Source organism: Lycium ferocissimum, chromosome 9 (assembly GCF_029784015.1).
Source record: "Lycium ferocissimum isolate CSIRO_LF1 chromosome 9, AGI_CSIRO_Lferr_CH_V1, whole genome shotgun sequence".
NCBI classification, from domain to species: domain Eukaryota; kingdom Viridiplantae; phylum Streptophyta; class Magnoliopsida; order Solanales; family Solanaceae; genus Lycium; species Lycium ferocissimum.
In genome coordinates this window covers 40691573-40713590 of record NC_081350.1, presented here as the reverse complement: position 1 = coordinate 40713590, position 22018 = coordinate 40691573, and the positions used below count along the sequence as shown (strand labels likewise).

The window sequence follows — 22018 nt, the reverse complement described above, 5'->3', positions numbered from 1 at the left end:
ATAAAAGAGAAGAAACACAGAGGAGCATTCAACATTTATAGTTTATGGGTTCAATCTTAAGATTTTTAGCATTGAACTCATTATATTTTTAAAGTTATGGATTCATAACCACTATTTATTACAATTTTAATAATTTTTTACACAAATTTATGCTCCGCGTCGAAAGTTATGAGTTCAATTGAACCACCGCCTATAATGCTAGATACGCCTCCGAGAAATAATACATCAAATCTCAGAATTCAAGACAGTAATCAATAACATTTTCTTGGACACTTACGAACTTAGACACGTTGTGACTTCTATATGATGACATTATATGAATTTACACACTTGTTATAATTGAATTCCATTAAAGCCCACCAGCAAGATCTGACGTTATAAACAATTTCATAGATCTTATAATCTAATTAGTAAGCAAAAGAAACATTTTTTTTGCGCGGATTGCCCTTCTTTTGGGGTGGTTTTTAAATTTTGCCCCTCATATTTGTGGTCTTTAAATTATGCCTCTCATATTACTTGTCTTTAATTTTTTTGCCCTTCGCATTGCAACTCGAGCGTTCACGCGTAAATCATAAGGATTCCCGAGTTCGAACATAACTCAAGCATAAATTTAAAAAAAAAATGCAAGGCAAGGTTTGGGTCGCGTGTATACGTAAGACCGCATACACTGTTAAGGAATTACCAAATTTATGCGGACCCGACATACTCATGCCTTATGGGCAGACTTGGCATAAGTATGCCGGGTCCGGCATAACTTTGGTAATTCCTTAACAAGTTTATACCGATAGGGGCATACCTATGCGCAACTTTTAATGGGCAAACTTTTATCTGGGACCAAGATAAACTTGTGAAGGAATTACCAAAGTTATCGGACCGGCATACTTATGCCAAGTCCGCCATAAGGCATAAGTATGCGGGTCGGTATAACTTTGGTAATTCCTTCACGTCGTATTATGGGGGCATAGCGAAATTTAAACTCCTTGCGTGAATTTTTTTTTAAACTTTTAGCTTGTGTGGGGGTTCGAACACAGGCATGAGATTTTATGAAGGAAAGTTTAAAGATTTCAATATGAAAAGCGAAAATTTAAAGATCACCCCAAAAGAAGGGCAATTCGCAAATAATTCTGATTGGTAGCTAGGACTGTTAGTTGAAAGTATATATATTGAACAACTCTATGTGCTAATGGTGGCAAAATTTGTCCTCTTTTGCATATTTTTTTTTGTGTGACTAAAATCAAGAGTAGAATAATTCAGTTGACGTTTATCTTCAATAGCAGTAAGTGAAATTTCTAAGGACTTTCTTAATTATTTATACCACATGGAAAATATGATTATTTCAGATTTTCTTTCTATTAATGATGATTAAGACAATTATTGAGCCAACAAATATTAGATGGATTAGAAAAACTTATCGCCTAAATAGGTTACTTGTGGTGGGGTACATTTTTCACGTTCACTAAATCAACTTGGCTATTAATTACAACCTCTTTGAAAAGATAAAATATTTATTATTTGTTATGTCTAATAAATGCAATATAAATAAATTAACCTATTTAGGAAGATATTTATTAATTTACGTAAATATACTGAAATAAAAGTACATTCACAAGTAATATATACAAAAATATCCTTATAGCAGGAAGTTCATATTAGAAGGTAATAACTTACCGGGGTAAAAATTACCTAACCGAGTGATTACACCAAGCTTATAAAATATAAATATAAGATATATATTTTGCATATAGGCTTTTTAACATTATAATTAAGTAATTAAGTGATATATATTTTATCTTTAATTTGTTAAACCTTAAAGTCAATTGATATAAACACCCGATACAAATGAGTTTTTACCTTCATATAGTATTTACATCATCGGAAACAACCTTTCTACCTCTCAAGATAGAAATAAGGTTTATATACACTCTATTCTCGCCAGATCTCACTGTGGGAATATATTGAGTATGTTGTTGTTGTATGGCATTATCCGTCATATTAACAATCTCTACATTGCTATATAACAATTCTTGCATTGCTATTCACCACATACCATATTTTGCATTTATATTTATATATATTACATGACTACTATGTGCATCAAAGACCTCCAAATAAAGACCGCAAAAACCACCACTTAAGGATGAGGCTGCTTTTTTACTTAATTCGAGGTCTCAGTTTTGAGTTTGGGTATAAAAAAAATTTGATAGGGAACGCTTTTCTCGAATGAATTATACGCGAATCGAATTAATCGAACTCCAATATAAATATTGGATGCCGAATGAGAAATAAATAAAAAAAGACAAAAACCTATTCGTATATGTTGTTTACATCAAACTATCTAGTCATATGTTATGTATATAATAAGCATCGAGTGTGAATAAATATTTTTCGACACGAAAAAATTACAAGGACAAAATAGTCATTAAAATTCCAAAGAGGCGGTTACAGACTCATTCACTTCAATAATAGATCCAACCAACCTGATTTCAAGTTGCTCCATACACGTGTCACCTTTTTATTGCCAAACAGATCAAGCAGATTTCCATGCAACCTCTAACAACACGCCACGTGTCAATAAACCAAACACCTCATGCTATCTCTTAAAAAGACAATATTACCCTTAACCCTACTATAAATTCATGTTACAATGCCACCATTTTACAGAAACCAAAACAAATCCATCTTTAAAGCTTCACAACAAACCTTTAGAGAACAGAAAAAAATCACCAAATTTTCTTTCTATTTTAGGAATGCAGAGAGATGAGAAGCAAATCCATTCTTACTAATTTTATCCTAGGTGGCATTAAGCCCCAAATTAACCTCACTGGCAGTCGTAATTGTCACCGGAATTGTCACCGGAAACACGTCGAAGACGGGTAGTTCTTTACCCTTTTTGATCGTTTTTTCGATATTCGAACACCCTTTTCGATCTTTTTTAACAAAATTGGACACCCTTTTCAATCTTGTTTAAGAAAATTTGCTCAAAAAAGAATCTTTGTTGTCCCAAATTCACCTGAATTGTCACCGGAAAGACGTCGAAAACGTCGTTTTTGACCCTTTTTGATCTTTTTTTAAAAATTTGAACACCCTTTTCGATCTTTTTTTCAAATATCAAACACCCTTTTCAATCTTGATTCAGAAAAATTGATCAAAAAAGAGTTTTTGATTGTCCAAAATTCACCGGAAGAGTAGTTTCTTACCCTTTTCGATCCTTTTTTCGATAATCCAACACCCTTTTGGATCTTGTTTCAGAAAATTTGGTTAAAAAAATAATTTTTGATAGTCCCAAATTCACTATTTTCTAATGGGGCCAGAAGAAAAATGTGCTGTTTTGTATGGAAAATACGAGCTTGGAAGAATGTTAGGTCAAGGTACATTTGCTAAAGTTTACCAAGCTCATAATATGGTAACAAGTGAAAATATAGCAATGAAAGTTGTTGGAAAAGAGAAGGTGATCAAAGTAGGTATGATGGAGCAAATCAAACGAGAAATATCAGTTATGAAAATGGTAAAACATCCGAATATCGTTGAGCTACACGAAGTTATGGCAAGTAAAACAAAGATTTACTTTGCAATGGAGTTTGTTAAAGGTGGTGAATTGTTTGAAAAAGTAGCTAAAGGGAAGCTAAGAGAACAAAATGCAAGAGGTTATTTCCAGCAACTGATATCTGCAATTGATTTTTGTCATAGTCGCGGAGTTTATCATAGGGATTTAAAGCCTGAGAATTTATTGTTAGATGAAGAGGGTAATCTTAAGGTAACTGATTTTGGGCTTAGCGCGTTTTCGGATCATTTAAGGCAAGATGGTTTGTTACATACAACTTGTGGGACACCTGCATATGTTGCACCTGAAGTTATTGGTAAACATGGATATAATGGTGCAACAGCTGATATTTGGTCATGTGGTGTGATTCTTTATGTGTTATTAGCTGGTTTTTTACCATTTCAAGATGATAATCTAATGGCTATGTATAAGAAAATTCATAAGGGTGATTTTAAGTGTCCACCTTGGTTTTCATCAGATGCAAGAAAGTTGATAACAAAGATGTTGGATCCGAATCCGAGTACTCGGATTACTGCTTCAAAGATTATTGAGTCTAGTTGGTTCAAAAAGTCTGTTCCAAAGATTTTGAGGACTAAAGAGGAAGAAGAATTTGTTGTAGGGGATGAAAAGGTGAAAAAGATCGAATCTTTAAACGCGTTTCATATCATTTCGTTATCAGAGGGGTTCGATTTGTCTCCATTGTTCGAGGAAAAGAAGAAGATGGAGAAGGAACAGTTGAGATTTGCAACAACAAAGTCTGCTAGCAGTGTGATTTCGAAGCTTGAGGAGGTGGCGAAAACGTCGAAATTCAGTTTAAAGAGGAGTGATTCGAGTGTTAGATTGCAAGGGCAAGAGTGTGGGAGAAAGGGTAAATTAGGAATTGCTGCTGATATATTTGCTGTGACAGATTCATTTCTGGTTGTGGAGGTGAAGAAAGCTAGTGGTGATACATTGGAATACAATCAGTTTTGCAGCAAAGAGCTAAGGCCAGCACTCAAGGATATTGTTTGGAAATCAGCACCTGACACACTTGTTTGAGTTACAATAAAAGCTACTAGTTTCATATATTAGAATCTAGATTGAATGTGTTTAGTTTTGTTCTTGTTCTTGTTGTTAGGATGTATTCAAATTGAGACTGAATCTGAAGTGTTGGTTCTTGAATTCATGTGTTAGGATTGAATTTGTTTAGTTTTGTTCTTGTTCTTGTTATTGTTATTAGATGTGTTCTTGAAAATTGAGACTGAATCTGAAATAGGTCTCTTGAATTCATATGTTAAGAGGATTGAATTTGTTTAGTTTTGTTCATGTTCTTGTTGTTAATTAGATGTATTCTTGAAATTGAGACTGCATCTGAAGTATGGCTCTTGAAATCATGTGTTAAAGAGGATTGAAGTTGTTTTGTTTCGTTCTTGTTCTTGTTGTAGAAGGCTGACCATTAGTGCCAAAACACTTTTTCACCCTTGCACCGCCCATGTCATTATCCTTGGACTAGGGGCCTCCTTCCCTTATGCTTTTATACACAAGGAAGTACCTTTTCTTATCAATTCGCCTTTCACAAAAAAGATAGTCAAATTCGGTGACTACTATTTTAGTGTTTACCATGGTGGGGTCTTCAATTGAAGTCGTTACGAGGCAGTTGTAGAGGAACCTGTGGCTAGATTGAATCCTTCGCGATAAACATACACTCTTCCCCAACTTTACATGTATTCTTGAAATTGAGAGTGAATCTGAAGTATTGTCTCTAGAAATAATGTGTTAAGAGGATTGAATTTGTTTTGGTTTTGTTTATGTTCTTGTGGTTGGAGGTATTCTTGGAATTATGACTGAATCTGAAAGTATGTCTCTTGAATTCATGTGTTACAGAGATTGGATTTGTTTAGTGTTTTACTCTTCTTCTTGTTATTGAGACTGGCTATGAAGCTATGTTACTCGGACTCTTCATTTTCGGTGCCGCACCCGTGTCGACACGATATGGGTGTGGGTGTGGGATCCGTACCCGATTTGGTCAACTGATTTTGGATACTTTGACCAAAATCGTCGTAGAAATTCCGGACAGATTCAATGATTTCTTTAATCAAAACTAAAGCTAACGTGAAATTGAAGAAAATGGAATATCTTGTATATAAAAATTTCTATGTCACTTTGTTTCCTTTTATCTCCTTCGGGGATTCTCCTTTTGATCAATATTGATTCTCCTTTTGATCAATATTTTTTCCTCAAGTTTTCCACATAATATTCCATAATTTAGGCTTTATAACTCTATTTTTAGATATTTGAATTTTTTTAGCCGAATCCCCGCATCCGTATCCATAACTGGATCCATATCCCCGAATCTTAAAATTTAGATCATGAAGAATCCAACATCTAGATCCGCACCCGAGTCCAAGTAACTTAGCTATGAAGTATGTCTCTTGAATTGAACTAGTCTTGTAGTTTTTATTCTTTTGTAGTTCCTCTTTTCTAGTTGTGTTTTCTTGAAGATGTCCATGTTTCTGTTTTGTTGTTTGCTGGTGAGTGGTCCTTAATTGAGATTTGTTGTTTGCTGGTGAGCGGTCCTTATTTGAGATTTGATTGTTTGATCAAGGCTGTAAATGTGTCTAAAAGCTTGAATAAAGTGTATTGGATTCTTGAGAATTGGTTGAACATGTTTCTCTTCTTGTTTCCTGGTATTCGGTATCTGTATTGAGCTCTCGATTAATCTTAAAGTCGTGCCCAAAAAAATAGAGTGCTGCTTTTTGTATTTTCTATCTGCTGTGTGGTACCCGCTTTGAGCTCTCATATATCTAAATATAATGCTATTGTTAGTGTGATGACAAGTGTGATGACAATTGCTTTTCTTCTTTGGTAGGTGATGGCCTGATAATTGAATAGCATTTTGTCCCCTTGTCACTTCTTATCCCTTTTTGACTGGTGTGATTCTGAAGAATGACTATTTTCAATTTAATTTTTAGATAAAAGGATCTCCATTGTGATTGGTACAAAAGGCAAAGATCCATATCGACTTCTTTATACTTTCTTGATATCTTTTTGATACATTTTTCGGTCCGATGAGCAATTTTGTTGTCCTTTTCAATATGATTATATGTTTATTGCATGTTGTATACTACCCCACCATGTTCTTTTTGGGGGATTGATTAGGTGTCTCTACTTTTCTATAGTTTAACTCATGTAATAATGGAAAGAATGTGAGAAATAACAAAAATTATCCCCTAGGTTGAGGTAAAATAATTCTTAAAATATTTTGTTGAGCTGTAGTCCGTTAAGTTTGTCAAATACAGCGACATAAATTGGACAGAGAGTAGTATACATAACAGATTAACACGAAATACTATATATAGTTTCATTTAACGGGGTAATTTTTCAAGCTTAACATGAAATGAAACTGGAAACAAGAAAAACACCTCAAATGAACTTATATGACAAGGTACACTTGAATAACAACACAAAAGTATCAAGAACTCTTGAGCATATACCAAATAGTAGAAGAGGAGAAAGTTGACACACAACAATCTTCTGCACAGTGAAGAACTTAACATGTTCCTTTTGGATCAATCACTAGGTTCAAAGTCTCCACTTACGACCGAAGGCAGATTTAAGATTTGAGGTCTGTGAATGATTTGATTGTATGTACATATTTAGTAGACTTCTCAATAAATATACAGGGTCAGACCAAAGTTACTGGATTCTTGCCGACTCTGTACTTCTATGCTAGCTGCCCCTGCTTACCATTGCTTATATTCGAACCCAATCAATGTATAAGACCTATTCCTGGCAAGAGAAGCACACTCATTAACAATTGGATCAGGAGACAGACATCATCAACAGCTTTATTAGTGCCAAAAGAGGTACAAGGATAGCAGTCACCATAAAATTGAGAACGGCCAGAAAAACACGACGATAGCAAGTTTAATTCCAAATATGTACAATTTTCGTACTATATTAGTTAACCATAAAGTTTCTTCCAGAATGAGGTAAATGACATTACTTCAACCAAAACAATGCAGAGTAGTTTTATGAAATGGATAAGTCACACTTAGCTCATATTATATACAATATCAACTGGCTATATATCACCGTCAACGCTCAACTATAGGTGAAAACCACCAACAAATACCACAAGAGAAGCCTAGATCTAGCTTCATTTTTTCCTCAATTAGCAGTCAAAAGAGTTGGTTGGCAGTACACACCTCCGAGAGAGTTGAATAGAGGCCATTCAGTTCGTTCAAAGGCACTAGGCAAGAGCCATTGCAGACAGTTTGATGCTTCTGGAGTATGCTCATATCCAATTGTCCAAAAGCTCATAAACCTGTCCGAGGGATGATGAAGGCGAAGCCTAGCACAGTGGTCGCACACTGCTTCACAAACCTCATGGCATCCAAAGTTGTAGATATTTGAGTAGCTTATTTGTTCTTCACATTAAATATTATTTTAGAGAACACAAGAGTGATCCTAAGCATTTGGAGGAGGTTAGAATATGATCGGAGGCACCCCAAGAATCTTATGCTGGACCATTAGACTCCTAAGCGAATCATATGTCACATTTTTATGCACAATGATAACTCGTTTCTTTGGTTTATGACATGTGATCCACTTGAACTGAATGTATCTACCTATGAACCTACTTAAAAGAGGGGAGACACAAAGCTCATTACTCCACAGTGAATCATACAAAAGAGTGAAGTAAGATTTTTCATCTAGAACTTTTCAACATATAGGTCATTAAAACAGATGCATCCCTAAACTAAAATGCAGCAGACAAAAGCCAAAACCCGCCATGATTGAACTAGAAATACCTTTAACAGTTCACCAGTTCAGTTTTTATTGTAACAACTTCGACATGAAAGCTAATAGAATTGCATTGGTAAATCAGAATTAGTTCACATGCTTTGATCAAGAGGGAATATAATTCAAACATTCTCTCCGAAGTATAGTCATCACTACGCTGTCAATTCCTAATGTGCAGTCTAAAGTACCAGACATTGACAACATCTACAAGGGGCGGCAACTCACCCAGATACTCTGGTCATTACCCCTAGGATTGGGCATATGTGCCCTCTTTTAGTGACTGGAAACCTTCATCAGGCACTTTTAAGCCGTTGTGGATCCAGAGTGTATCCTACGGGTCACGGAATACAACAGCTTTTCTCGGACCCAATATATATATATTAAAAATCCACTAAGAATCTATAAATATCGGACTCCGAACCCAATTATTATTGTATATTAACTTCAGGTTGTTATAGAAACCCATAAACTTCAAATCCTTCATCCACCTCTGCTATCCGTCCAAGGTAATTCACAACTATTAGAACTACATCTACAAACTCTGACAACTCTACTCTTGTCACAAAGTCTACTTCAAGGCCTAAACTAACTTGACTGAAATATTAGACAATGTTGGCAAAGACTTCGTATACGTGCAGATTTATCAATAGGTTCACAATACCCATGGCAACACACTTTACGAAATTGCAAACCTTTTAAATCTGTCAAACAAGAAGTTTCAGAATACTAGCTAAAAAGTATAGACGACGTGATAAATCACAACCTTAGAATTGGTTGACGCTGAGAATGAAACCGTGAGAAAAGTAAGAGAAAGATGGAGATCACTTACCTAAAATCATACAGAAGAAATATGGGCTGACTTGCAACCCTCGACCTGAGCTCTTCTTGCCAATTTCTAGAAGTGCCAATGCCAAACCCCCAATCACCTCAGTCCAGCATAGAGTGGGTGAATCGCTTCAATTTTCTTTTACAACAAAAGAGTTAAAGAGGACATTAGACCATATTGGAATGAAACACCGAGTAACCATGTGTACAATACCTCTTTCTTTTTTGTAGTCTTCTTTTTTGTGCGGAGGGGGAGGTTGTTGCTAATGGACAAGACTAGTAAACTATTCAGTTCTTTTCAGAATGTAGCCACCAAATATACCACCAAGTGAAGAAAATATCAATCTCTTGCTCTTTCATCTCCATCAGAAGCAAACATAACTTATCCCATTTTATCTAACTTAGGTCATACAATAGATAAAATGGTCCTGTTAATTCTCCTTTGTTTACTCTTGTTCCCTCGAAGTTGGGAAAAAAAAAACTGCTGAATAATATGATAAAACCAGTTGAGCTGGTCCCCCAATGAACAGGTTGGCAACTCCCATCTGTCCAACAGGTTAGAAAAACTCAAACACAAGCAGCTTTTGGTTTCCCAATTCAAACGGATCACACATTTAGTAACCACTGGAGGACAAACCAAAATGAGCTAATCCAAATTACTAAGTACTTTTTCTTTCAAGCTGACGGTTAGGTCCATTTATAAGTGGTTACAAGTTCTTAAGTTGATCACGTAAACCTTGAACATATACCTCAACTTTAGACTTAGACAAGATTTCCTAAAGGGAAGTGAGGTTAAAATGGAGTGTGGTGCCTAAATTCACAAATCCAAATATTTAGCTAAGTAAGCTCATAGATCCAAGAGGAAAATATAATAGATGAAAGCTAACATAGAGAATTGAAATAGGTTGGCTGAAACGGATCACTATGCAAATAGGAAGATATCAGTTTAACTAAAACGCAAATTTCACCAAATGCTTGCGAAACTACTAATTATATGCGGAAGTGTTGAGCCTCTAAGTCCCAATATATCCACGAGTTGGTCATCATCAAAATGCAGACGTTTCAGATGGATATAAGGCCATGACAGATCAGTTAAAACTATAACTGAAAATGGCTCAACTAGCACATATATAGGTAAAATCATAGGTCATCTAAGATCTATGTAGCTCGGACTCTCCAAAAGTGTTGCCGCACCCGTGTCGGATCCTCCAAAAATGCACTACTTTTCGCTGATCCGACACTGACCTGGCGACATTTTCAAAGAGTCCGAGCAACAGGTTTTAGGCTGAATCTGACCGATGTGCATGCAGTTTTTCCATCTTAGCTCTACAAAAGTGACGCTCACTGAGAAGCCTAATATTTCGCACATGAATTTTAGAAGTCTTGCTCATGTTCAGAAACAAAATAAACTTGAAGCAAAGAGTGAGAAGTTTGTCTTCATCAGCTATGCTTTGGGTTAACAGCTAAAAGCTTCACATCCCATCTATGGAAATGTTATCATATGATAGATATGTGAAATTGGAGAAGAAGACTTATGTAATTGCAAGGGCTCTTAAAATGATGAATACAAATTTCTTCCTATTAGAGCTGGTGAAGAAGGAAGATTGTACGTAGCTACTACTACTCTATTGTCTCAAGGACAGCAGTCCTCTAATGATATCTTTTGAAAAACAACCCGCACACAAAAAGAACATATAAAGATCATTATGTGGAAAGGGAAGTGATAGAATATGCAACTCTTTTTATCTATTTGATGATTCTGAGACTTAATTTTGAAGAAGCAATGCGACAAAAGAGACAAAGTCTAGCTACATATGAGAAGGTTTAAGCATTTCAAAAGAATGGCACATGAGAGCTCACAGAACTTCTGACAAGCCAAAGGCAATTAGCGTCAAGTGGGCGTTCAAAATTGAAGAGAGACGCACAAACAAGAAAACTAAGGTTTGCCGCTAAGCTAGTCGCAAAAGGGTATAGCAAAAAATACAAGGCATTGAATATGATGAAGTTTTTTTATTAGGGCTTGCTTGTATTTGGCAGCACAAACCGATGGATGGTTCATCAAATGGATGTTAAGTCATATTTTTCTAGTCGCTAACTTGAGGAAGATGTTTATACTCAATATCCTGTTTGCTATGAGACCAAAGGGCATGAAAATTAAGTTTTGAAATTGTAAGAAGCCTTATAGGGCTTGAAGCATCTCCAAGACCATAGATTTCAACTTTTACCAAAAGCACACATGAGCATTCTCTTATAAAGAATATAGAAATGGAGGGAGTGAATTCTTTTCTGAAGGATTTAGGGATTCCTGTCTTTTGCAAATATTGTCTCCTGTAGAGATGGACTGATAAGTGGTTTCTATTTCTTATGACATATTCACTTCTACTTCAACAAGCATTATAACGATCCAAAGGAAAATCACCTAACACATCACTAGTCAACTTGTAGGGTGTCTCATAACCTGAAGACACCAACCACAGTAGTCAACAGTCAGGTCCCCTACTCCACAAAGTAGCTTGTCCCCTACCCCACAAAGTAGCTTAATGGCTGAATCACTCCCAAGGCGAGTCTTTACCCACAATAGTTTTAAAATGTTTGATACATTGTACCCAAGGGTACAGCCAGTGGCCAATGATGTGGGAGAAGAACCATGACGTTTCATCAAGTTCAAATCCCACTGAAGGCAAAAGACACTAGGTGATTTCTTCCAATTTGCCTAAACCTTAGTGGGTAGAGTTACCTGTTACTTATGTTGCGCTAGTCATGAGAGGTAACAGGTATCAGGTGGAACAATCAAGGTGCATCCAATCTGGCCACACACCACCATCATCAAAAGAATGTATAGAGAAGTCAAATAGGTAATGGCATGAGATTTGAGATGACTAACACTGATCTCATATCTTATAATATCTTAGCATTGAAGTGAAGCAATATCTTGATTGCATTCATCTTAAAAAGCTTATGGAAGCAAGATTGAAAATTTTGATATACAGAATAGCGAGTCAGCAAATGACTCCATCAATTATGGAGCCAAATTATCCAAGTTTGAAGAAGGTAAGGCAGTGACCTTAGTTGTCTATAGAAGTATTTTCGGAAGCTTGAGGATTTTAACATGCGCGAGGCCTCATATTCTTCGTGGAGTTGGACTTAATATTTATATTGCAGTAGTTTGTTTTTCCAAGGCATTTTATACGACCTTTATGATGAATGCTGGTCAATCATGTCTAATGCTGGATAGCACTTTTGCTTAAGAGTAAAACACATTAAATAGTTTTTGTTGGGCCACCAAGTTCATCACACATGAAGATGGAGAAAAGTAATCTTAGTACATCAAAGGTACAATTAATTATAGCCTAACAATTCTCCATATATTAATTTAAAATGTGCAGGCAAACAGTGGATGGGATGAACTGCAAAAGTGCTACTAGCACGACATTTACTTGGTGTTCAAAGAAGAAATTTACCATGACTCTTTCTACTTGTGAAGCTGATTGATTATGGTGCATCTACCTCATTCACCATGCAACATATCACAAAAGAAACCTACTATATTCATGTTGGCAATAACTATATTGTTGCTTTAGTAGAAAACCTATATCCTATGTTGAATCAATTTGTTGGTTGGTTCATATGTTTTTTTAGTGCTTGGTTCATGAATTAGGATGTAGCTGAATTGTTGGATCACATAGTATAATATGGATGTAGTTCAAATATGAGTAGTTAATACATTTAAAAGTTGGGGTCGGGGTATGATCAGATAATTGGGTGTAAAATACCAGAATCATTTGAGCAAGCCAAGAAACAAGATGATATGCTTCCCTCGACTTGTGTTCTTCCTCTAGCCCTTCTCCATTTACCGCTATCAACTGTTATCCATTACGCAGCCAAAGATTACTTAGATTACCAAAAGAAACAATCTAATACCACCAAGACAGAAATGGAAGTTACAACTTCTTAATGTTATTATTCAATCAAAACTAAATCCACAATTCTTGCTAGTCAATTTTATCGTAGGAATCGCTTCAGATGCATGTGGAAAATTAAAGGATGACAAACCAAAGAAGCGGAAAAAAGCAAACCAAGAAAAAGCTGCATAGTTGGGTTGAATGTATTTTTTATGGAAACTGAACAAGGTAAAACAATGAACACTCACCACAATAGATAATACTACTGCTTTGGGAGAAACCCTATAATCTATGAATGAGGGTCCCTTCATCCGAAGATACATCGAGAAGAAAGAAGTAGAACTCATTTATGATCAAGTCAGTGACATATTTTCTGAGGCATTGAAGTATGAAGACTTTGCAAGATTTCGTCGTTTGGTGAAATCTCAAGTTAAGATCGAAGTTGAACAAATAAAGTTGATTAACTTAATTAGTATGCATGCTTACTAGTTGGTTCATGTACTTTAACTCCTGGTTCATGAATTACTATTGTACATGAATTTTAATTTTGCATCCTTAGGGCTATATGTAGTTCATATACAACAAAATGATTACATTTGAAGGAGAAGAAAAATGGTCTAAGTGTAGGTTGTAGCTACACTTCCAAATACTTTTATAACATAGTCATTTGAGCAAGTCAAACAAGAGAAGAAATATCAACTCTCTAAATTTGTGTTCTTCCTCTAGCCTTCTCCTTTTACCATTTTCGCCTCCACGAAATTTCTATGGAACATACTATTAGGCCCTACCAAATTATATCTCTATCTAACAACTCCTCAATATATTTTAGTAGAGATAAACAGATCCACTGCCTCAAGTTAGAGCAACAAGAGTTACCCTTATCAACATGTCTATGGCATCAATTTTCCACTAAACAGCCAGCCAACGCTGACTTCAATTACCAAAACAAATAAACTTAATTTTTTCCCAAAAAAAAAAAAAAAAAAAAAAAACTTGTTAACGCATTCATTTAGAAATACATCCCCAACTCTTACCTAGTCAATTTGATAGAAAACAACTATTTTTTCTACCAATCAGTCGACCTGGTCTATGGATCGATTCTAATTGTCAACGAATTCCTTGACTTTTAGGTGGAATGGAGATTGTTATTATTTCTACTTTTCGAGGTATAATGACAGACTGAGAGGCTCAAAAATTAATTGAAAAGCAAGGATATGAGGTCGTGTAAGTAGGAAACAAAAAATATCTCATCGACTGCATGGTTTTGAATCTAAGAGAAATTCTATTTGGACAAAGTATCACTTCAGTAAGACCATAATCTGCTTTATTTTTTTTATTTTTTTTTTAATATTTTGGAAATATGTACATTATCTCTAATTATTATTCAACAGAATGGTCCAAGCCATTCACCCACTATTGATATTTTCAATGGAGAGTATACACAATAAATTAGAATGTTCTAAAGTTAGCATCTTTCTAAACACCCAAAACACAACATAACCATTAGATTATTAAACCCTATAAAAACACATTCTGAACATAATATGGAATAACAACTTTGAAGTTTATCAACTTCCTAACCTGTAAATAGAATATTTTTCAACTTCCACTGATAGCAAAGATTTCATTCTTCACTAATTTTCTTTCTTGCCTTCTGCAAAAGAACCAAAAAGCACATAATCAGTTCATATTAAAGAGAAACTAATTAGCTCATCAAAACCTACATAAAATATTACATGAACCCCCATAAAAAACAAAAGAAACCCAAGATTCATCAACTTACTACACACATTTTAAATTTCCAAAAGGGTTCTTAAACAACAAGTTCATATTCATCTTGAAAATGAAGGAAAGATTTTTAAATGAAAAAAGAAAGAACCCCAAAAAACAAAAAATAAAAAACCAAAAAAAAAAAGAAGGAACAAACTAGAGAGTTCTAGTTCTAGAGAGAAATAGTACCAATTTTATATTTTTAATATTTGCAGTTTTTCTGTTAAATGAGAACACTAAACAGTAACCCTGTTTAGTACACATCAAAACCACCAGATATAGTACACATCAAAAGTCACGCTTATCCACAATGATGATAAATAAATAAATAATATTTATTGTGGGTATCATTAATATAGGGAAATATCTAGGTTTTTACACACACACACACACACAAAAAAAAAAAAAAAAAAAAAAAAAAAAAAAGAGAGAGAGAAAGAAAAATCACCAAACCTCAAACTAGAAACTTTATTTTCTCTGATCTGCTGCTGTATATTCCAAAAAAAAAAAAAAAACTCATTTACAGAATCAAGATATAAACTTTTGTAAAGACACAAGATGATAATACATGTACAGAGAGAAATCCAAAAAAAAAAAAAAACAAAAAGTCAACACTTTGTGAGTCAAAGTGATTCTTTTTCTGGTGAGTGTCATGTCCAGGTGCTGTAAAGGGTACAACTTTTTGCTACTATTCAATGTCTCCATTTTTTATTTTTATTTTTTTTGCATTTTTGGAGCCACTTGATCTAAGGCAGGTTCTACTTGTTCAACCGAACACCATCGGTATTTTGAACTCACTAAGTTAGAATTTTCACTAAAAGTTGAATACCTTTTATATATGCATTAAAAAAGAAAAAAGATTGATCTTGTATGTCTAGTATACTTTTTCGATAAAAAAGAATCGGATAAACCGCTTTCGCTCCCTAACTCCGCCTCTGATCCTAACTCACCCTAATTAAAAAAAATTAAAGCATAAAATACTGACAGAAAGAGAAGTGAGCACACGCAAAATTATATATCACACGTAAGTATACAATTATCTGCGTATGCTCACTCTCTTCTGTCAGTCCCATCTCCCATGGCTATTGAATTCAGCTCTCTCTCTCTCTATTAGATTGTGTTGAAAGAGAAAAAGTAAGCTGTTGGTGTAGCACAAAGACACCCTTTTTGACTGTTTCTTTGTTCTCTCATATATACTGTATAAACATCAAAACAACCTTTTAAAGTTGTCAATAAATTCAATTTGATTTAGACAGTTGCGGTTCAAATTTTAGGGAAAAAAAAAATAACCTCTTAGGCTTGATCCAATTCATGAGCACCCGAATACAAGATAAATGTTCCCGATAGACACTTGCGGTTCAAATTTTAGAAAAATAAAAAAACTTTTGTACGTGTTCTCAAATATCTACTAAGTAGTCAAGTTAATTACGTAAAAAATATGTCATCTACTTTAATTATACACACCAATCGCAATTGGAACAGGCCTGAGATATTACAACTTATTGAGGCTAATGCGTATAATTAAGAAAGTATCGTATTTTAAGTGATTAACTTATATACGTAATAGACACTGAGAGTATACGCAAAACAATTTCAAAATTTAAACTATGACAGTTTCTAATAAAAACATTTTATCATGTAATCGGATGCTCAATCGGAACACGTAAACGTTCAAAAGTCTAAATGATATCTAATGACAAATTTAAAAGGTTGTCGATGTATTAAGCCTAATTCTTACACTTTCATTTATATATCATCAACAACTCTTATTTACTCCAACTTGTTCAAGGGAGATGTATATGAGCCAAGCAAGCCATCATCTCATGCTAAATCCAATTATATCCTGCTCTTTGTTGATGATTTATCTCGTAAGACTTGAGTTTGTTTTTTGTTGGAAATGAATGAATATTTTGGAGCATTCTAAAAGCTAAATGGCATAGAGGAGAATAGCATATATACTCTAAAAGCCTTGAGCACTGATAGAGACTGTGAATTCACATCTCTAAGGTGAAAGTCACAACTAAGGAGTTTGAACAGTTTGTGTATCAAATAAAATCCATATCCTTCTTAAGTGGTGTTTGTTTGACCTTAAAAATAGAACCTCCAGATATAGTACCAGTTTCAAAAAAATAAAAAAAAATAATAGAACCTCCTCATTATGGTTCAAAGCATGCTAACAATAGCAAGAAGATCCCTAGAGTTCCAGACTACGTTGCTCAGACTTTCCAAAAATGTTGCCGCGCTCGTGTCGGATCCTCAAAAGACGCGGATCCAACACTCACCCATCATCATTTTCAAAGAGACTGAGCAACAGGTTTTAGGCTGAATCTGATGGATGTGCATGTACTCTTTTCATCTTAACTCTACAAAAGTGATGGTCATGACACCACAAAAATAATGAAGTCGTAAGAAGACTAGTATTTCTCACATGTGAACTTTTAGATGTCTTGCTCACGTTCACGTTCCTAATAAGAAACAAGCTGATGGAAATGTTATTACTATTGATGGACATGTGGAATTTGACAAGAAGGCTTATATAATTGGAATGACTCTTAGAATGATGAATACGAATTGCTTCCTATAAGAGCTGGTGAAGAAGCAAGAGTGTGCATAGCTACTACTCCTCTATCATCTGAAGGTTAGCAATCCTCTAATGATATATTTTCGAAAAACATACTGCACAAAAAAATGGTTTAAGGATCTTCATGCGAAAAGGGAGGTGATACAATATGTAACTCTTTTTATCTCTTTGGTGAATCTGAGACTTCTAATTTTGAAGAATCAATGCGAAAAAACAGAAACAAAGACTAGCTATGTATGAGAAAATTTAAGAAATTCAAAAGAATGACACATGAGAGCTCAGCAAACTTCTGACAAGCCCAAAGGCAATTAGTGTCAAGTGGTGTACAAAATTGAAAGAGATGTACAAACAAGAAAATAATGGTATATGGCTAGGCTAGGCTAGTCGCAAAAGGTTATAGCAAAAAGAACAAGGCATTGACAATGATGAAGTTTTTGTTCGTATGGCTTGCATTTCTTTGACAGCACAAATCGATGGATGATTCATAAAATGGATGCAAGTCAACATTTTTGAGCCACTAACTTAAAGAAGATGCTTATACTCGACAACCTGTTTTGCTCAACACTACTCAACTTGCAAGGTGTCACATACCATGTAGACAACAACCACAACAGTCACTAGTTTGGTCCCCTACCTCACAAAGCAGTTTAATGGTCAAATCACTCCCAAGGCAAATAGTTCCCATTTGTCCTTAGTGGCAATAGTTGAAAAATGTTTAATGAATTGCACCCAAGATGTGGCCAAATAGTAATGAAGTGGGAAGAAAATCATAAGGCCTCAGATTTAAATCTAGTGGAGGCAAAAAACACTAGGTGATATCTTCTCCTCTGCCTAACCTTGGTAGGCAGAGTTATCCCGTACCTATGTTGGTGGGAGGAGTTAAAAGGTATCCGATGAAATATACCACCATCATCAAAAAACTGTTTAGTGAAATCAAATAGGTGATAGCATGAGATATGAGATGACTAACACTGATCTCATACCTTCTTCTTCTTCTTCTTCTTCTTTTTTATTTTTTATTTTTTTATTTTTTTAAAATTAGTAAAGGGTCACTGATCTCATCTCTTATAGTAATATCTTAGCATTAAAGTGAAGCAATATGATGGCATTCTTCTGAAGAAGCTTATGCAAGCAAGATACAGAAAGTTTTAATATTCAGAATAGTGAGTCAGTGAACGACTCCATTGATTATGGAGCATCCAAGCTTGAAGAAGGTAAGAAAGTGGCCTCAGTTCTAAAGTTTTAACTTGTTAATGCATTCCTTAAAAAATATATCTCTTAGCTAGTCAATTGGATCTATTTGTCTATGTTGCCCAGACTCTTAAAATGTCGTTGAGTGTGTATTGGATCCTCCAAAAGTAATGCATTTTTGGAGAATCCGACATAGCTGCAGCAACATTTTTGAAGAGTACTCCGAGCAACATAGCCATTTGGACAAAGATATCACTCCAGTAAGACCATAATCTACTTAAATTTTTTGGAAATTTATGTACAGCATCTATACTTATTTTTCAACAGAATAGTTGAAGCCAGTCACCCAATTTTGCACAATAAATTAGAATGTTGTAGCCAACCTGATAACAAAAAGGATTATGTGCTAAAGTTTGCAGCTTTCTAAACACCCAAAACACAACATAACCTTTAGATTCTTAAACCCTAAAACATATACTAAACATCATATGAAATAACAACTTTGAAAGTTTATCAAATATTAAAGTTTGCAATTGATGAAACTCTTAACCTGGAAATGGAAAATCTTCAACTTCCACTGATAGCTGAGATTTCTATTCTTCACTAACTTTCTTTCTTGCCCTCTGCAAAAGAACCAAAAATCATACCATTTACTGCATATTGAAGAGAAATTAATTAGCTCAAAAAAACCTACATAAAATATTACATGAACCCACATAAAAGAATTTTTTTAAAAAAAATCCCTAGCATTTCAAGAAAGTATCCAAAGATTCATATCACATACAGAAAAAAGACAGTTTTTTTTGTTTAAATATCCAAAAGAGGTTACCCAACTAGTTCATATTCATCTAGAAAATGAAGCAAAATTTAAAGGGGAAAAAAAACCTAAAAAGAATGAAGAAGAAACTAGACAGTTCTAGTCTAGTCTAGTTCTAGAAAAGAGAAAAAAATACCAATTATGTTCTCAAAAAAATATAATAAAAAATAATATATGCATGTTTTCGGTTAAATGAGAACAGTAAAACAAGGTTACCTTCCAAATCCATGTTTGTCCTCTCCATCAGATATAAGTACATCAAAAGTCACGCTTATTAAACAAAATATTTAATTAATAATTGGGGTTATCATTAAAACATTCACTCATTTTATTCCATCTAGGTTTTCACCCAAATAAAAATTTAAAAAAACCCTTTTCAAAACCTCAAACTAAATATTTTTCATGATCTACTGTATATTTTCAGGGAAAAAAAAAACCCATCTACAAATCTTTAAAAACATAAACTTTGTAATGATTGAGTCAACATTTTGTGAGTCAAAGTGATTCTTTTTTCTGGTGAGTATCATGTCAAGCTGCTAATATAGAGAGAACTCAAGAGGAAATGATGACACGCGTTACTTAGCCTTTCACTTCATCAAAAGGTACAACGTTTTGCTACCATTCAGAACCTAAATTCAGTGTCTCCATCATTTTGCCTTTTTTTTTCACCTGCTCAGTTCAATAGTACACATTATTATCAAAAGTTAAAACAACATACTGTATTATGTAGTATATGTAAACAATATGCAATTAAAATGTATAGGATCACATGCATTCTGAACTCACTAACCATATATCTTAAATAACAGCGGAAATAAACATGTTAGTTTCGAATAAAAAATGAAAGTAACCCATCCTTAACTTTCTCGATCCTCGTCCATTCTTCATCTTCAGATTCGTGCGTTTGGTGTTCTGCCCTAGCAAGAGCCTACTCCTACTAAAAAAAACAAAAATTAACTAAACAAATATAAAAAAAAAAAAAAAATTAATCTTGTTTTCAGTGAGAGGACGAATCGAGTAAACCCCTTTCGCTGCCTGGCTTCAACTCTGATCTTGAATTCACCCTGCTAAAAATAAATTCTGAAGCAAGCAAAAGCAACAGCGGAGTCAGAAATTTGACGAAAAATGTGCAAATTTTCTTCTCAACACAATGCTTGTGTTAAGGGTAAGCAAAATTAAATATCAACAAAATCACTAATATTTAATTTATATATACTGCGCGTAATTTCCCGGCGAAAGGTGTGCACCGGACCACCCTTCGCCTAAGTTGGCTCTGCCTATGAGTGGAAGCAAAAAAAGAGGAAAGGAATGAGCAATATATACATACACTGACAGAAAGAGAAGTGAGCACACGCAAAATTATACAAGTATAATATATCATCACAAAAATATAAATAATCTTTATACAATTATCTGCGTATGCTCACTCTCTTCTGTCAGTAAATCTCGCTCACTGCTGCCCTTGTTATTTTGATATATATATGATCCCCAAAGCCTTTACTTATAGTATGCAAAAGGGTTTTTATAGAAAATAAAATTAGTAGAGAAAACTCCATGGACACTGAATTCAGATCTATCTCTCTCAAAGAGAAAAGGTAAAGAAATCCTTTTTGACTTCCCTTTCTCTCTAGTACTAGTACTAGTACTAGTACTAGTATTTTTTTTTTTTTTTATTATTATTATTATTTTTTTTTTTTTTTTTTTTTGCTGAATAACAATTATTTATCATTTTTTTTTTCGTTTTATCCAGCCGAAACATTAATTAGAAGGGCATTTGACTAATTCTATTCTTAATTATGTCTAAGTTACAATTTCTTTTTATTTAATGTTTACTCTATTTATATGTCATCTCAATAATGACAAAATTCTACGTACTAAGAGTAAAATAGGGGAAAAAGTAATTAATTGTGCGTTAGAACTTCTAAATTTACAAATAATTTATGGCAACTACTTTTAATAACGATGACAAATAATTTGAGACGGAAGGAGTATATCAATAGCCCTTAAATTTGTAAGTAATTTTATTTTATACTCCCTCCGGATCAAAAATAGTGCACACTTATTCATTTACACATCCCTTAAGAAAATACTAACTCTTAGAAAAAAATAGTTAAACTTGACTAAACTGTCCCTAATTAAATAAGCATTGGATTTGATCATATAAAGCTTAATAGGGGCAAATCTAGAAAGAAAAAAAAAAGATTAATTTTTTCTTATTTGATAAGTGGACACTATTTTTGACCTACGAAAAAATGTCTAAGTGGATATTCTTTTTTATCCGGAGGGAGTATTTGAACCGCTCTAATTGAGTACCTGAACAAAAAAATAGTGTGTTCTCAACTTCACATTATATGTGTGTTACTCAAACCGAGGGTCTCTCTATCTTTACGAGGTAAAAGTAAGGTATGCATACACTCCATTCTCCGCAAACTCCCCTATGAAATTACACTAAGTATGTTATTGTTAAGTATTACTCCCTCCGTTCATTTTTACTTATCCATTATGGATTTTACACTCCTTAAGAAATAATAAATGAAGTGCATAATTTACCATGATACCCATATTAATTGATGCTTATTTTTAATGCATTTGAAAAATGATTTGAA

General features: G+C 34.2%; 1 protein-coding gene and 1 long non-coding RNA gene across 16 annotated transcripts; one reads left to right on the top strand and one right to left on the bottom strand.

The window, feature by feature from the left end:
- Positions 1-2651: 2651 nt before the first annotated feature.
- On the top strand, positions 2652-4702 carry LOC132030791 (CBL-interacting serine/threonine-protein kinase 6-like). The gene has a single exon (XM_059420533.1). It carries the CDS (start codon positions 3302-3304, stop codon positions 4577-4579), a length of 1278 nt encoding a protein of 425 aa, XP_059276516.1. The 5' UTR covers positions 2652-3301; the 3' UTR covers positions 4580-4702.
- Positions 4703-6856: 2154 nt separating this feature from the next.
- Positions 6857-21027, bottom strand: LOC132030792 (uncharacterized). 15 transcript variants are annotated; one of them, XR_009408096.1, is made up of 6 exons: positions 20820-21027; positions 19146-20324; positions 15277-15311; positions 14635-14707; positions 9156-9696; positions 6857-7309 (listed from the first exon to the last, which is right to left on the bottom strand). It is a non-coding gene; the product is annotated as an uncharacterized LOC132030792 (long non-coding RNA). The 15 variants fall into 15 exon arrangements; XR_009408102.1 differs by lacking the exon at positions 20820-21027 and having other exon boundaries at positions 19146-19218; positions 19629-20484; XR_009408099.1 differs by lacking the exon at positions 20820-21027 and having other exon boundaries at positions 9156-9290; positions 9366-9696; positions 19146-20483.
- Between the last annotated feature and the right edge of the window lie 991 nt (positions 21028-22018).